This window comes from Manacus vitellinus, unplaced genomic scaffold (genome assembly GCF_001715985.3).
Source record: "Manacus vitellinus isolate BGI_N305 unplaced genomic scaffold, ASM171598v3 scaffold_1_pilon, whole genome shotgun sequence".
NCBI lineage: Eukaryota > Metazoa > Chordata > Aves > Passeriformes > Pipridae > Manacus > Manacus vitellinus.
This window is the reverse complement of record NW_021939396.1, coordinates 17756357-17773541: the sequence shown is the minus strand read 5'-3', so window position 1 is coordinate 17773541 and position 17185 is coordinate 17756357. Positions and strand designations below refer to the sequence as shown.

The following is a 17185-nucleotide window of genomic DNA, read 5'->3' as shown; positions in this document are numbered from 1 at the left end:
CACAAAACAATGCAGTCACTGTTCATCATTCCCTTCTCTTATCAAAGAAGATGCAGCATCGTGCCTTAATATCCAAATATTTATATAAGATTCTTAATATTCAGAATAGCATTTAGATGGCTACCTCATAATGTATAGAAATTTTGCTTTCTGAGAGAGAAGGAATGACTTTTTGCCCTGTCTTCCAGTATTGAATTGGTGGGGAAAAAAATTGTTAGAAAAGCTGAGGACTGACTGTGGTATGTGGTGGCACTTTTTCAGTTTGTTATTCTATGCTTTTGTCTGTTCAGATTCTGTTTATTAAAATAGTAGACAGCCTAAGAATTGGTAAGTAGGCCTTTGAATCTAGGGAGATACTTCAGGAAGTCTCTATTACATGAACAATGTCTTTGTTTTAAGAAGGTATCAGTGCTGGTCTTTGAAATCTCATGCAAAGTGGAAATTTGCCTGTGCAAACATGGCAGCCAAATAAGAAAAGGAAGCTTATGCTTGCCATTGTGTTTATTTTGAGTAAGGTAAACACTTTAGTTACCAAGCTATCTCACCAGATGTTTTTATTTCTGAAGACTGAAAAGAATGAATGCACTCTTAAAGGGCTTAAGCCTCATGGGTTTTAATTGAATGCTTTTAGTTTGTTTTATAAGATAGAAACAATTCAGATTTTAGACTGTCATTAAGTGATACATAAGCAGTACCTAGAAGCTGACTGTCCTTCAACGTTTATGTGAGAGCAAACTTAGGCAAAACTTTTGAATCTCACTTTACAGTTTGTTTTAGCAAAACTTTTGTATTATGTAGATCTTCTGATGGAAAGACTACTATTCCTTGATTTGGTGGTTAGTTTTGTTATTGTCTGTGGAGCACATAGGACCTATCTGGTCTAGTTACAGTCTTGTTTTGATTTCTGCTTTAGTACTAGTTAAACATGGCATACAAGAATATTCTTGGTTTTTGCATATCTGCGATCGTACAGTACTGAATGACTAGGAGGTACTAATACAGTCTTTCGTACTGGAAATACTAGTAGAGAGGGATGTTTGCTGCTTTGTTTAGCTTATTGGCTTCCTATATAAAGAATTGTCACAATAGCTTTTTTTAAGATAAGTTTCTAATTGTAATTGCCTTTTCTTTGGCAAAACTTATCTCTTTTCTTTAGTGAATCTAGGTTGACAAGTGCACCTTTGCAAAATGTTATGGAAGGCAATTCTCAATCTTTACTTATATTTAGCAACACAAATATAGCTTAGATTATATAGCTTCATCTTGTCTTAAATTATAAGGTTTGGTTTTTCCTAGTACAGTGTTTATGAAGCCTTTTGCTGTTATGCAGTAAAGTTCTTAGTTGTATCCTCCCTTGTCATATCTCTATTGTTCTTAAAACTATGAATTCTTTATTCTGAAATACTCTCTGAATAATTTTTTTCCTTTTACTTTCTTCTGGTCTTTCATATTGAATACATTTAGGGAGATGGAGGTGAAAACATGAGCTTGAAAAAATCATTTCCTTACTTGGGAATCACCTACTCAAAATGCTTATGCTCCATCTACTGTCATACTAGTTGACTTGTTTTGCTTCAGCGTTTTTTGCATTTTCTCAGTGATGAATTTTACTTGAAAGTCAGTGTCTAACAGAAGCTTATTTCAGTAGTGAGAGAGTGTGTTCATGTTTGTAGAGATTGCTTCAGCTTTCCTGTAGGTGAAGAATGGAGGAGGTGAAGAGGGAGAGTGAATGATTCTGTGAACTGAGTCAATTGTGTATTGGGCCAGTGGTACCCAGCAGTGAATTTATAGACCAGAAGTTCTGGTGCAGTAGCTGAACCTACAGCTCAAAGTGTGTGACTGACAATTCTGACCACCTGGAAACATAGTGGAAAGGCACACATCTTTATATGGGGTTGTAATAGGCTAATATTTAGGGAGTAGGTATGTTTTTTGGGATGGCTTTGTTGGTTTGGGCTTTGTTTGATTTTTCTGGAGGGTGGGCAGTCATAAGATACGAACACTTAAAAGGTTGTCAAAATCTTGGTAAATCTACACATAAAATTTGTGAGCCACTCTTTGAACTAACTGCTTACAGGCTTGTTTGTTTGTTTTTTTTCCCCAACTGATACAGGTGGAATCAAGAGACACTTTAAACAGTATTGCCTTGAAATTTGATACAACACCCAATGAACTGGTTCAATTAAATAAGCTTTTCTCCAGAGCAGTCGTTCCTGGACAGGTACTATTACATTATGTATGTTACTTACCCAACAAAGACCTCTTTCCCTATATTTCTCATCTCTACCAGAGAAAGTGTTAAAGAACTTCTCTTACTGGTTTTCCTGTTGACTTTGCAAAAGAGTTTTTCTGTTTCCTCTAACTTGTGAATTCTTTCTACTTATTAAAAAACTGCCTAAAAAGGGAACAGGTAACAAAGCTACTTGTCTCACTTGAATAAGATCAAAGGACTTTTCAAACTAGATATACTTAATTGTATAATAACACTTGTGTACAAGCTAAACTGTTGCTTTGCAAATACAGCAGGCTGTTCACCAACTGTAGCTCAGGAGGCATATTCAGGGTACAGCTTACAAACAGTGTTCCATGACTGCATCTTACTGCCTGCAGTTCTATTTTAATAAATTGAATAATGTTTCTATTCCACTCTGAAAACTTGCTGTCTTTACCAGCAGTATATGAATTATCAGTCACATAGGTTGCTATTGCTTTTTTTTCCCCCGTTTCTGCCTTCACTTTTCATTTCTCCTTGAAAACTGGGCCTGGAAACATAAGTCAGCTATGGAATTAACCATTTGCAATTTGGTATTAGCCCTCTGTTTGACAAAATCCTGTGTTTATTTCTGATTGCTACAGAACTCTATCTAGGTAGCTTGAATGCCTACCATGGCTGAAATAAGGTATCAAAGGTGTGACTAACTTAGGGTGATTTTTTTTTTTTTTTTTTAAAAAACATTCAGTGCTAAGAGCTATATTTAATGAACTTGTTTCCCAGTCTGTTTCTTGTTGCTCAAATAGTGGAGTAATAGAAAGATAAATAATTGGACAGGTCTTCCTTGGACACTTATTGGGTGTTTCTGGCATGCTGTATACTTTCAATGCTTTCTGTCTGAAGTTTGTCCTCAATTATTATGACTGAAAATCAAAGTTATATCAAGATAGAATTAAAGAACTTGAAAAGCTAAAATGAAGAAGTACTTCATGTGGTATTGTTTATTCCCTCAGCTCATAATTCTGTTAAAAGTAATGAGAGCAGGAATGGTTTGTGTAGCTTACTTTGAGAAAGCCTAGCAAATATACCTGAACTGCTGGGAAATCTAAAGTAAATCTGAAAGCATATCTAACTTCTAACTACATTATATCTTCTTTATAGATTTTGTATGTTCCTGACCCAGACTACATTTCTAGTGTGGACAGCTCCCCCTCTCTAAGTCCTATAAGTCCCCTATCACCTACATCTTCCGAAGCAGAGCTTGACAAGGCTACAGTAAATGTAGGTATACCTGTTATACTTGAAATTAATTTACCCTTACAAGATAAATGTTACAGATGCTATGCTTTCTTCTTAAACTGTCCTTTGGTTTTGGGGAGAAAGTACTTAACAACATTTGGAGTTAAAAGTAAAATAGTACCTTTTTAAAAGTAAATACAAGCTTTTAGTCTTGAAATGACAGTTTTCTGTGTGAAAACTGATTTGAGGGCAAGTTGTTTGTAGCAAAATATTGTCCTTGCACACTGAAATCTTAATTAGTTTCTGTTGCATTTCTGTATTTGTTACATCTCAAAGCTAGTTAAAGGCTTTTGATTGTATTTCCCCTTCACTGAAACAGACTTTTTTTTGTTTCAATTTGCTAAATGAAACTAGAAAACCCTCTCCCACATCTCTACAGCAGGAGGAACCTGAGTATTCTGGCCAATATATTGTTTCTACAAAAACTAAGTTGATTATAGCTGACTTCTGCTTAGTAGTTCTACCTTTGTAGACTTTCAAAATACTGAAATTGTTTAGCCATCAGAGCTGCCCTGTAATTCAGCTCAAAAGCAGATTTTTGGGTAGGAGCTAGCTTTGTAGAAGCATGTCTTTCCAGTAATACTGGTTTGCTGTCAACAGAATTCCATGGGGAACAGTCCAGCCAGGAAGATGCAATATTGGAGCCTGAGCTTCTGTGTAATTCATGCAATTACGACCTTAATCAAATGTTTCTTAATACATCACTGCTATTACTTTCCCAGTTATCTTTTTCTCTCAAATAACAAATTTTCTTGATAGCATATTTTGATAGTGCTCAGTCCAACTGTCAAATGTGTACTCCAGGGTTCTGTGTGCTCAAAGTTTAGGAACGTTTAAGACTTAAAGTATTTATTTATGTGCTTGTGTGACTTGGTCGGTCCAGACAAGTTTAAATTTAAATGTTTTACTTTGTTGCTGGAGAGGTTCTCAAGCTGCATTACAAAGGCTGTGATGAGCCTTCTACTGAAAATTACTGTTTGGTTTTACTGTTGTGCTTTTGCTCTGACCTAGTATGCCCGTTCTCATATCTGCTGCCGTTAGTGCTGAATAATTTCTGTTGTTTTATGGCAGACTGGAGGTGTTGTAGCACAGTAAGTAGACTAGTCTGCAAGAATACACTTTTGTATCATATATCTTGTGTCTATATCTGTCTCAAAATGACTGTAGATGCTACGATACACCTGCCCTTATAGCATATGTTGTGTCAAGTTACTAGAGAGAAAATTATTAGCTTTACTATTAGAAATTAGAGCTTTTTCTACAGTTCATCAGATGCTGTGTCAAAAACCCCCTTATTCTTGTTTTTGTCAATTATTTTGTATATACTTGTTGGCAAATAGTAGATATGGAGGCTTAATAGCATAACTATACCTGTAATTTATTTGACACTTTTTTTATTGGCTATATGCACATAGCAGAGATAAAAGTTAAAAGTGTAGAAGAAACAAAGTAGACAAAAATACTTAAAAATCTCTTCTGCAAAACATTGGGGTTTTTATTGTCCAATGTTAGCAACAATTTGAGAGTTAAGTTTCATTTAATTGAACTTTATTATTGCAGAACTGTTTTGTGCATCTTGTTATGTGTTGTGGATCATTACAAGCAGTTCTTAAATGCTTCAGGGAAAGTCAAACGAGCAATGTGATGATATATAATAAAGTGCTTGTTCTGTTTCTGAGGCTTTTCAATCTACATGTAAGGAAGGAGGGAATATTTATCAAAAGAAATCAGAACAGAAATCACTTGCATTTGTCAGTGTGGACTCTGTGTGTATTTGGTTTTGTTTCTCAAACAGTCTCTCCAGCAACACAAAAGGCACTCAACTTCTGTGTGGCCTGTTAAGGCTGAAGGGTTTTGTTCTTCATCATACTACCTATCTTTCATGTTTTTCTTTTCTCTTTGCTGATTTCTATCACTATGAACGAGATAAATACTAGCATACATTCTCTAGTGCTCTCTTGATGTCAGTCTTCTTTGACTCTCCTCCAATTTTGACTCTAGATTTGCAGTTTAAATTTAATCACATTTTGAAGTAAAGAGAATATGTTCCTCTGCCTGTATAATGTAAATGAGTCTTCTCTCTGTGCTCTGGTTTTTGAATCACTGAGTTCTTGGTAGATAAGATGATTAACAAATATCTGAACTTCTGAGTCAAAAACTATGCTATGGTATACTCTGTTCTTTTATTTCTGTTTTAATAAACTTTGGAGTAGCTTCACACAACCAAGTGGCTAAAGACAAATCAGCATGTGGCTGATATAATCTGCATAACCCTGTTAAAGTTGGGGTCTTTTGAGGTTTTGTATTTTTGGTTTTTTTGGGTTTTTTGGATTTTTTTGTTTTGTTTTTTTTTTTACATTGCTACACTTAAGCTAAGATATCAGTGTGTATTTCACTAACTTTGTTACTGTATGTGTAAGAACTAGCTTAGGCTTTTAAGCCTTTCTTATGCTGCTGGGCTTTTGAAGGATCTCTTCATTCAACAGTCTGCACATATTTGAGAAGATCTAATATGCTTTGTTACCTATAAAGCTTAAAATCCACTTCAAAATAATATGTAATGATAAGGGCATCATCATTAAATTGGAAAGTCTACCACCTGTATTATTCCTGCTTCTGTGTCATGTGGCAATAAGATGAGAAATAGCTGACTTAGTCACTGTGAGCTTGGAGATCAGCTGAGGACTCTCACAGCTACTTGCTGAGTTATGTGTCATGAAGGTGTCCACATAGGCTTTACTAGAAAAGCTTATGTAGAAGGAGAACTTATCTCCAGGAGGTTTGTTTCTTATTATACCTTCCTTAGCTTTTTCAGCAAAATTCAGTTCAGTGGTCTACAGGGTGTTTTGGGTTTTTTGTTTGCTTTTTTTAACAAAAGTTGAAAGATGCAGGCAAAGGCTAAAGTAGTGCCAGAGAATGTACTGAAAACAGTTGTGCATAATGTTCCTGGATATGATTAAAGGCATTTAGCTGCAGTCTGTACTAGTGAATAGAACTGTACAGGAAAGCAGAAAACCAAAGGGAACATAGAAGTTGACATTTTTTAAAAATAGTAATATTAATAACTAGCAGTAGCAATTGTGTATAAAATGGAAGCCTTTAAACATGGGTGAAGCTCTAAAACAGGGTTACTGTGTGTATAACATAGGCTTTGGTGCAGTCTCCTATATGTGTATCTTTTTATTTGAGACAATTTTTTTCACTGTCTGTCTTGTCACTGGTAGGGTTTCATGTTCACTACTTAGTTCGATATACTGGTATGCAGCAAGGAGCATAACTCTTAGGAGGTCATGAGAGAATTCCTCTGAAACTTACATCCAGGTGTGTGAATGATAAAGATGGTGGGAAACAGGGTGAATGTACTAAGGCTTATATCATGCCTGACAAAAGTGATTGCTTTCTGTGATGAGATGGTAGGCTCAGCAGCTGAGGGAAGAGCAGTGCGTGTTTCTTACCCTGACTATAGCCAGGCCTATGACACTGTCCCAAAGCAGCCTTGTTACTGGGGAAATGTGAACTGAGTAGATGGAGTAAAAGATGGGCTGGAAAAATTGCCAGGATCTTTGTGTTCAAACTTATTCAATACATGTGTGAGATTGTTTGTTTGTCTATTTTTTATGGAATCATAGTATGGTTTGGGTTGGAAGGGACCTTAAAGATCATGTAGCTCCAACTCCCCTGCCATGAGCAGGGATATCTTCCACTAGATCAAGTTACATACAGCCTGGTCTCGAACACTGTTTTCTGTGGTGAATCCTTGAGGGTCCCTATTGGGGTGATACAGTTCATAATCTGTCTATCAGGGACCCTGACTGGTGGGACAGGTCACAATGCACTGTCAACAAGCTTGGTGGTGGTGAGCAAAAATTAAGGAAGTGGTCAATACAGTGGAGGGAGGCACAAGGACTGCTCATCAGGGACATCAAGATTCTGGAGAGATGAAGTAACAGAAACCTCATGAAGTTCAACAGTAGCTAAGACCTGTCTGGGACAGGGGAGAGCCCTATGTAACAGTACAGGGTTGGCTACCTACATAGCAGCTTTGCAGAGAAACTAAGGGCCGAGGAGAGATTGAGACTAGTGTCCTGGTGGAGATGTTGGACAATGTCTACTTGTGATGATGATGTCTGATCACATGCCAAGTGGCAGGTGAAAGAGGGATATCAACAGGTTGAGGCAAGGGTGGCTTGTGAAACTGCATTTGCAGTATTGTGTCCACTTCTGGCACCTTCAGTGCAAGACAAAGATTGACATGATGGAGCTAGTGCAGTGGAGGGCCATTAAGATGATCAGGGAATGGAAACACATGAGGCACAAGGACTGGCTGAGGTGTGGGTTTTTTGTTTGGTTGGTTTTTTAATTTTTTTTTCTTTTTTGGGGGGGGTTGCCGGAGAAGAAAATACTGATGGAAAACTGGATTTCTCTGTTGTACTACCTAGTAGACAGGTCAGAGTGAGAAGAGTGAAGGTCTTCAGAAGTTCATAAATGATGGACTGCAACAGCTGTAAGTTGCTGCACAAGAAGTCCTGGTTAAATAACAGGAGAATACTTTTCACAATGAGGGTGGCTAAACACTGGAGCAAGCTTCTTGGAAAGGCTGTGGAATTTTCAGCCTTAAAGATTTCAACTCAACTGGAAGAGCCATGAACAGCATGATCATGAGCATGTAGGTTTAGGCCTGCTTTGGCAACAGGGTTAGACTAGCTGACCTTCCAACTTAAAGTAGTGTATAATATTATGGAAGGACATTTAATAGGACTTCTGTTGAAGTTGGAAAAGAATCCTTTCTGCTATCTTCAGTTCAGATTTTTCATGTGACAGAATATTGTATGATCTCCTTATGTGTTTTGATCATTATTTTGTTGTTTTTTCCTAGGTTGATTCTGATTATCTGTGCCCAGGTGTATTTTTTTGTCAGGGGCTAGTAGAGCTGTGCTTCATTAGTTGTAGTCCTTTGGATCAAAGCAGTCTAAGCTGGAGTGGATTTGGAACCCTATTTTTACATTTGTTTTCACATCAAAGAAAAACAAAAATTACACAACAGAAAATCTCTAAAAGTTAATATTTAAACAGATAAGTTGCTAAGTTCTGGTTTTTTTATATTTCCTTTTAGGATTCAGATGGAGTCCAACAGAAAGAGTCAGCTGCTTCACCAGCACATCCATGTGTTCGTCCTACGAGAGTGGTATCATCCACGTCCGAAGAGGAGGAAGCGTTTACAGAGAAATTTCTAAAAATTAATTGCAAATACATCACTAATGGCAAGGTACTGAAACCTTCAGATGTTACTGTATGGGATATAACAATAAAGCACATTTAAATCATAAACCATACAGTAAAATTTAGTCAGAGATAGGTAGATGAATCATCTGCCTATGTGCTATATATGTCTATATAAATATATTTCTTTTTACTCCCTGTTTTCTTGGGATTCCCCAGGCCACTTGTTTCAAGACATGATGCAAGCAGTCGATATGTGACAAACTTCCCTGATGACATACTGTTACATAATTCTTTTGAGGGCTTGAGGTTCTGTTTTGTTCCTTATGTTAGTATCTCTAGTAATGAATTCTTTTTACTTACAGTGGAGAAGGACATGCCTTATGGTATAAGGAAATATGTAGTTGTGTAGCTTTGCTTTAATTTTTAATTTTAAAGCAGAATAGGGTGAGGAGAATAAACCTCTGATTCTGTGAACAAGCAATTCTGTATTGTTCTCCACTGGATACAGTATGGTAAAAAATCTTGATTTTTTTTTTAATTTTTTTTTCCTTTGAAGGAGTAGTTAGAATTCTCTCAGTAGTGTCATTACACAAATGTCTCCAAATTAGTGGCATTTAATTCACCTCCATTTGGCTCATAAGTGCACAAGTTTTGCACAGACTTCTAGAGACTGAGACTGTCAAAAGACTTTACTTCAGAACATTTTACAGAAAAATCAATCTTTGCTCTCCTACCCCACAGAAAAATTACTATTGGACACTATTTATGAAAAATCATGCACTACTTTCTCCTTTGCCTGAAAGTTTGGATATGTATATAGACATACTGCTGATTCTGTGTTGCTCAGCAATAGATTTTCAGATCAGCTACTGATAAACAGATTAATAAGAATCTCCTAAAACCACTTTTTTGGGGTTTTTTGGCTGATGAAAAGGGTCGCAGATCTATGTGTGTATGGGCTTGAAGCCTATTGACAGAAGTTGTGTTAGAAGTCGATGAGGCAAGTACCGGAACAGCTTTCTTTGTTACATTGTTCTTCTTTGCAGTTAGTTTTCTTCATTCCTGGCATCCTGTCTTTAGCTGATGTTTTTTAGGTTCATCGGAGGCACATCTTTACTCATCAGTTTTAGGTGCTGTGATGGAGTGGAAATGAGGCCCATGAGCCTTTGTTTAGAAATTGGCTGTGCTGGAAAAATATAATCTAGGGTTAAAATTTACATATATTATTTACGTGCTGTATTTTCTCATTAGAATATTACGAAGCATTTGTCTTTGACCTGTGTATGTCTGGCCTATTTTCTATGAGCTTGAAGTAGAATTCTGTTTCTAAAGAGTTGTATAATCCGTCGCAGTATCAGTCCATACGTGGGAGAGAAATGAGTATGAACTTGCTCAGATTTGAGTGCCAGGTTTTGAAAATTTAGCATGTAATTTAACCTTTGTCACATGTGGTAGAAATGTCCTCTGGAGTGTTGTCTTATCCTGTCCTTGATAAGTTTTCTGATGATGCAGGATGATAAATTTTCAAAGTTTGCTAGAGAAAACTTAAAAGATTCATCCTCTACTTCCCACTCTGGAAGTGATTTTGAAACTCCTAATTAACTGTTTTATAGGGCTTCAGTTGTGAGTCTGGCATCACTGTGACTGCTGCTCGTAAACCTAAATCTAGTGAAAGCCTATTTTTCAATGTGTCTAATTATGCAAAGGGGCTTTCGTTAATGTGACTGTCATTTCTCACTGTTATTCTGTATGTGTTTGCAGTTGCTTTTAGTTACACCTGTGACTTCCTGGACAACAGAGAGGAATTCTCCAACATGCAGTGGCTGGAACCTGGGAATGTTTGCTCTGTTCATTGCACTTGCTCCTTACTAACTGTTAGAGGCAGGATGTTAAGCACAGTTAGAGACAGGGTCATGTGAATATCCACATTCTGGCTCTAATCTTCCCTTTATAATGATTTTTCAGATTTCTGTCTCAGGTATTGTAGAGGATTTAGAACTACTGTTTTCTTTCCCACATGTAATATATGGGTAGTGAAAGAATAGAATATTTTGATTGGAAGGGACCTACAATGATTATCTAATCCATCTGCCATCAAGGCTATGACCTTGTCTCTTCTGTATCAGATCTATAGAATATTAATAAAATTCCACTTTCATGTGTGGTCATTAATAAAAGAACTCAGATATAGAAATGCTGCTGCTTTTTTTTTTGATTATGTACTGAATCTACAGAAGTAATATTTGTTTAAAGAGAAGCAGTTGCTCTTCTGAGAGGAACTGACTTTTACAGTCATGTTAAATTTGTTTTCTAGACTACAGTGGATGTAACAAAATGTTGGCTTCTCTCGACAGTCCTCCTCTTGGGAGGTCCTTTTTGCACCTTGAAAGTCTATTTTGCACCTTGAAAGTGCTGGGAAAGAAATACCAGTGACAATTTTTTTCAGTATCTTGGAATTAGGTAAATACATTCTGCTGACTTTAAAGTCTTTGGTATATATGTTGGACTCTAAAAGACACACGTAAAACCTGACTAGGCACTGAACTACTAAAAGGAATCACATCTAGATGCTGGAGCTGCTTCTGAAACTCTTTTCCTTTCTCCGTACTAATGGCAACTTCATTTTTCTCCTGTGAAGGTTGTCAGCTGTCACCTGAGAACAAATTTCTGGAGTTGGGAAGGATTGTAGCTGTGTTTCATACTGCCCTGATATGTCTTCTTGAAATGAAACTGAAAACAAACAATCCCCCCCAATGTACAATGTTTGTAATAACTGTGAATGTTTTATCAGTAAGCTGAATATTTATTAATTTCCTGATAACTTTCAACAGTACATGAAGTGACTCTTTTCCGATTCTTGCACAAATCTGTCCAGATTTGTAGTCTTTAGGATTCAAGATCTGTAACTGAAGGATCCCTGTCATTCTGCTTAAAGCTAGATTTCCTCCAGTTCATAGTTTTAGCTCAAACTGCTGTTTTAACAGTTAAATGAATTTCTGTAGCAGGCAGGTGATGTTGGTGTTGGCATGTGTTTCTAACACTTTTGTTTAAAAAAAGTTCAACATATTGTAAATTACCTTTGTTTTTACAGCTGGATTGTGTAAGAATGCTCCAGTTCATAATATGAATAGCAACGTTAAAATTTTTCATACTCAAAGTTTAAAATCTACTTCATGTACTGCAGCAGTATCATTGTGATTAAATTCATCCAAAATCGCATCTTTAAAAGTCTTTAGTGCTTTTTATTCTATTTCCATTCTGTAAACATATTTGTCCAATCAGTTAACAGGTCCATTAAGTTAGAATGACTTGTATTGGCTACTGTGTTATTTTTGTGTAAAGAAAACAAAGATAAATGGCAGTTTTTGAAGGTCTCTCTTTTTTTGTTCTCTGATTAAATAGCAGAAAGTGAGAAGAGTTAAGAGTCAAGTTTTAGATGATGCTTGAAATTGCTTGCAGACCTACCAGTTAAGCCCTGTGGTTATCTGGGAAGGATGTCTCCTTACCCTCAGAGGAGCTGTTTAGTGTATTCTTTAGGGTGCAAGGGTTTCTTATTTTACTAAAACCAGTTATTGATTAGTTGCGAGGAACAAAACTTTTCTCTGGGGAAAATAGGAGACATTAATTTGCTTCCTCAGAAAAAGTTACATTTCTACATGACTGCAAAACATAAGAAAGTGTATCAGGTTACCTACATTTAAAGATGCTTAAAAAAAAAAAGAACATACCTTTTTCCTACCAAAAAGATAGAGAAGAAGCTGAAATATGAAGGAGAAAAATTACCACTTCTTTTCCCTCTCATTTTAGGGTACGGTCAATGGTGTGCTGCTAGTGACGCCAAATAATATAATGTTTGATCCTCATAAAATGGATCCTCTGGTCCAAGAGAATGGCTGTGAAGAATATGGCATCATGTGTCCAATGGAAGAAGTAATGTCAGCTGCTCTGTATAAGGAAATTGTGGACAGCAAAATTAAGGATTCATTAAGCATGTAAGATAAAATAGTATTTGTAAAGCTTTGAGTAAATTTGAACTGTAGCCATATGTTGGTCATACAAAAGCAGCAAATGAGTGTTTTCCTTGTTTTCTTTGTTAACAAAGAAAATCAAAAGTTGACTTGGAAAGACCCTACAGAAAAGTGCAACATAAAAAGTCTTACGTGTGAATCTTCATTGTTTACCGTTTTTCACTTGCTTCCCAAATCCTTGTTCCTCTGACAAATGGTTATAGACTCATTTTCTAAGATTTGTGTGTGTTTTTATGGGACTAGGAATATATTTATTCCCTTTTGGGCTAGAGGAGGGGCCACATATTCACCTTTAGGTGTAACCTTGTTTGGTGTAAACAACAAATTTGCATCAGTGAGCTAAACTGGTGCTTAGCCTGGCAGGCATTTAAAACCAACTTTAAACAGCATTATTAAAAATCTTCGTTCAGTTCTGTCTGTTGCCTAATTTTTATACTGTTCTCAGAAGTAGGATAAATTCTGTCTTTAAAAACCAAAAAGTATTTAAAAAAATAATCAGGTAAAGGCCCCCTTTTACCTATTTCAGCTCATAAAACACAAACATTTGCATACTACCATGACTATCTACCTTTAACCAAGGTAGAATTGTCTAGGTGTACGAGTGTAAATCTGTTTACTTGATGTGTAGATCTTAAATGCAGCTATTTTAATCAAGGTGTAAAGATATTTAGAACTCTGAAAAATACCATTTTACAGTTCTTATAGGTAATACGCTAAGCACATCTTTCTTGATAATCTTATTACTTCTGGACATCCAGATATTTGAGTTACCTCCTACCATTTTTAAGTTCAGTTTTGGCATAGACCTGGTAGTGAACTGGTGTCTTGGCTGCCTGAAGTCATCTGTGTGTTGAAAGAGCAACTGAAGTACATATTGCTGCAGAAGTACTTTGGGGCTTTTGATACAAAATGGGGATGTCTTCAGCATGATTGCTTTTCTGGAAGTTTATTTTCCAGAATGAGTTTTAAAAAGTTGCTCACAGTTCCTACTTCAGTTGGTGTACAGTGGAAGGAATAAGATAATGAAAATTAGATGACTCCTTTTAACCTACCTGTCTGAATCATAATACTGCAGTTGCAAGACAACTTTTTTCCTAGCATGTTTAGCTTGTTAATGACTTAGTAATTACTTACAAATCTAGCTTCCATGACCTGTTGATTTTTGTGCTCCTGTAGCACATATTTTCTGTTTTGTTTATAATGTGAATTCATATGGAATGAAAACAACATGTCTGTTTAATAAAAGGTCACACTACATTCAGAGCCCTGTATATCCAATTTGATGTATCTTTCATGTCAACTGTATAAACTATTAGATAAAATACTTCTAGCATTTTCTTCAGTCCCAACACCTTTTTACTGTAGCCTCACAAAAAATTTGAGGCATATTTGTAAATTTGAGGGAAAATAAAAATCAAATTTCTCAAGTCTGTAAAAACAGAAGTCCCAACAGCTACAGCTAGATCTGACAAGACCTGTATCTTGAGGTGGTTTAGACTTAAATCATGTTTTCTCACTGTTTTTTTCCTAAATATTCCACTGTTACAATTAACCCTCTTTTCTCCCAATTTTGCCAACTGTCAAACCTGCTTAAATTTGGGAAAACCATCTTAGTATTCAGATTATTGATATGGAAAATGATTGTGAACGCAATGGATTCTTTGGTTCTTAAAACTGCAATTTTGTGTTGTGTGGTTTCTATATGTAAGCCACAATCTGTGCTGAAACTGGACAAAAAAATATCTGACCACATACAGATGTCTTGGGGTTTTCATGAACCTTAGGTTGTGCTTGTATAAGAGCACCTATTACCAGCATAGTCCTGAAAAATCTAGGAAATGGCCCAGTCTAATAGGTAATAAATTCTAAAGTCTAACCTACATGCTTTATAAGCAGAATTACTCCAGCAGCAGCAGCATAATATCGGTTCCACCTTAACACTTAGATAAGAGGGTGCATAAGCTTCTCAAAAACATCCCGAATTTCAGCACTGTCTCGCTAATATGACCTAACTGAATAAAGTTTTGTAGAACAGTAGAGTGAATATATTATCCTTCAAGATACCAGATTAGGATACAAGCTTCTTGGAAGTGTTTAATAATAGGTAATGGAAGAGGTGATGGGCTTGTGATAGCAAGGAAATTGAGAACTCTAGTCAAAATAAATACAAGAATTTATGAAGGTTGTGTACTGCTCATGTTTTTCTTTGGCAACAGGGGAAAAGCTTGAGTTCTGTAGATGTAGTTGAACATGTTCACAGTACCGTTCTAGTTCTCCTCTTCTAAAACTCATAGAATTTCTCATTAGCTCATCTTGAAATGCAGGTTTGAGTAAGACTATTTGCTATGGGGAAAATCAGTTTTTATGCTTGCTTTTTACTTATATTATTTATGACATCTTCAGTTGTACAAGTAGTTGGGGATTTATTTTGCCAAACAATGGTATCTTCAAAGTTAGGTACCTGCTGAAGACCTGTTCTAGCAGAAATGCCATGGGCACAATAGTAACATCTATGTTGATGGTACCTGTTGTTCTGCATTGACTGGCTCAGATAGCTAAGGTTAGACCAGATGACTTCTGCCATTCACTTCTTACCTGTGAGCTAGGTGACAACTTCCTCATAGAGCGGGAGAGATCTGTACAACTATACTGGCCTCTTTGGTAGACAAAACTTAAAAGATTGTGGATGGCTTTTACCTTTAGAGGTTATGGTTGTGTGTAGCTCTTTGTTGTTTTTACTTTGGCGTTTATTTTATTTTTACACTTTTAAGTGTAAAACAATCTAGTTGGTTTTACAGGAGAGCTTGTCCTTGTGTAAGTAGTGTCATGGACTTGGAAAGTTCTAGCGATGTCGTGCTGGCAAAAGGTCTGCTGTGTTTACTGTTACAGTGTTATATTTTATGCTTGTATATTACTAATGCTCTGGATTAAGTTGTGTTTTAGAGTTTGTTTTTTAAGAGCTTAAACTAAACTTAATAAAGAAATGAGCTTGATATAAAAGGTAACTGTTATAGCAACATTCTTATTTGCCCAACAGAGATGTAGAACAGCTGTCAGTAAGAGAACATTGCCATTCCAAGAAATCTGCAAAGAGCAATACAGATGAAATGGATTCCAGGATGCGGGATACAGGCAATGACAGTGCTAGTACTGCCCCAAGGAGCACAGAGGAGTCTCTTTCAGAAGATGTGTTCACAGAATCAGAACTCTCTCCAATACGTGAAGAACTTGTTTCCTCAGATGAGCTTCGACAAGATAAATCTTCTGGAGCATCATCTGAATCTGTCCAAACAATAAACCAGACTAGTGCTGAATGTTTAACAGTCATTTCAGACTCAAATGAAGCTGCCAGTGACTTAAAGCCCAGTGCTGAAATGGCTGTAAGTGTTAAACAGTTTGGTACCCACTTAAGTTCAGAAAGTGCTAAAATGTCTATAAAGGGGGAACGAGAACCTCCTGAAAATACTACAGATGTCCCCCAGCAGTCATTGCAAAGATCACACAGTAGTGAGGAGCATGGCAAAGAGGCAGAAGTTGACAAGGATCAAGGTTCCTCACTAGGAAAAGAACCAGATAATGAGAAGGAAGAGGAATGTCCACCTTGTGAAGATACCACAGACTCTCAAAAGAAAGAGACAGCTAACAAAGGAAAAGTAGTGGGAGAGCAAACTCAACACTCGGAGACAGAAGTTGAAGAACTCCGCAAGCTCTGGAAGACCCACACTATGCAACAAACAAAACAACAAAGAGAAAACGTGCAACAGGATTCACAAAAAGAAATTAGTCAGAAAACTGTATCTGCAGGAGATGGGCGGTTAGAAGGTGAGTCAATGAGTATTTATGGATACAGTGTTAGCCTTTGGATTGACAAAGTATCACCCTACAGTTCAATAGAATTTTTGCTCTTTGTTTTCATTCTGTGTGACACATCTCCCCATGTATCAGTTATGTTTTTCGTTAGCTTGAAGATACACCAAAGCTAAACGACCTAAAGTAGTGGAGAAAATATTGCTCAGGAAACTGAAAACACAGATAACTTTGTTACTGTAACTTTTCCTCATTGAAATTGTATTTCTGGTCATACTAAATCACAGTATCTTTCTAGGGGAGATTTAAACAAACCTATAAAATCAGGTCTACGATACCTTGGTCACAGTTAAAAATGTTCTTTAGCAATCAGCTAACTTTCACTTAAATTTTGATCACAGTGTACATGTGTGTGAATGAATTTTGGGGACTGAATTGGTTATTTATGGCATGTCTGCCTTGTGATTAAGATTTATGGTGTGAGCAACAAACACCAGAGTCTAACACTGGGTTTGATACTTTAAGTATATTATTTCACTTGCATCTTGTCGTACTTTCATGATGACTAGAACAAGGTTAAACATCCAAAAAACGTTTCTCAAGACAAATAAGAGCT

At 36.5% G+C, this 17185-nt stretch overlaps 1 protein-coding gene across 7 annotated transcripts in view; it reads left to right on the top strand.

The window, feature by feature from the left end:
* The window catches only part of OXR1 (oxidation resistance 1), a 229544-nt gene that overhangs the window by 172223 nt on the left and 40136 nt on the right, over window positions 1–17185 (top strand). For all 7 annotated transcript variants that reach the window (XM_018077523.2, XM_018077529.2, XM_018077539.2 and 4 more), the window contains 5 exons: window positions 2114–2221; window positions 3374–3493; window positions 8625–8777; window positions 12542–12726; window positions 15800–16584. In XM_018077523.2, the coding sequence (XP_017933012.2) occupies window positions 2114–2221; window positions 3374–3493; window positions 8625–8777; window positions 12542–12726; window positions 15800–16584 (1351 nt within the window). The remainder of the gene's footprint in view (window positions 1–2113; window positions 2222–3373; window positions 3494–8624; window positions 8778–12541; window positions 12727–15799; window positions 16585–17185) is intronic.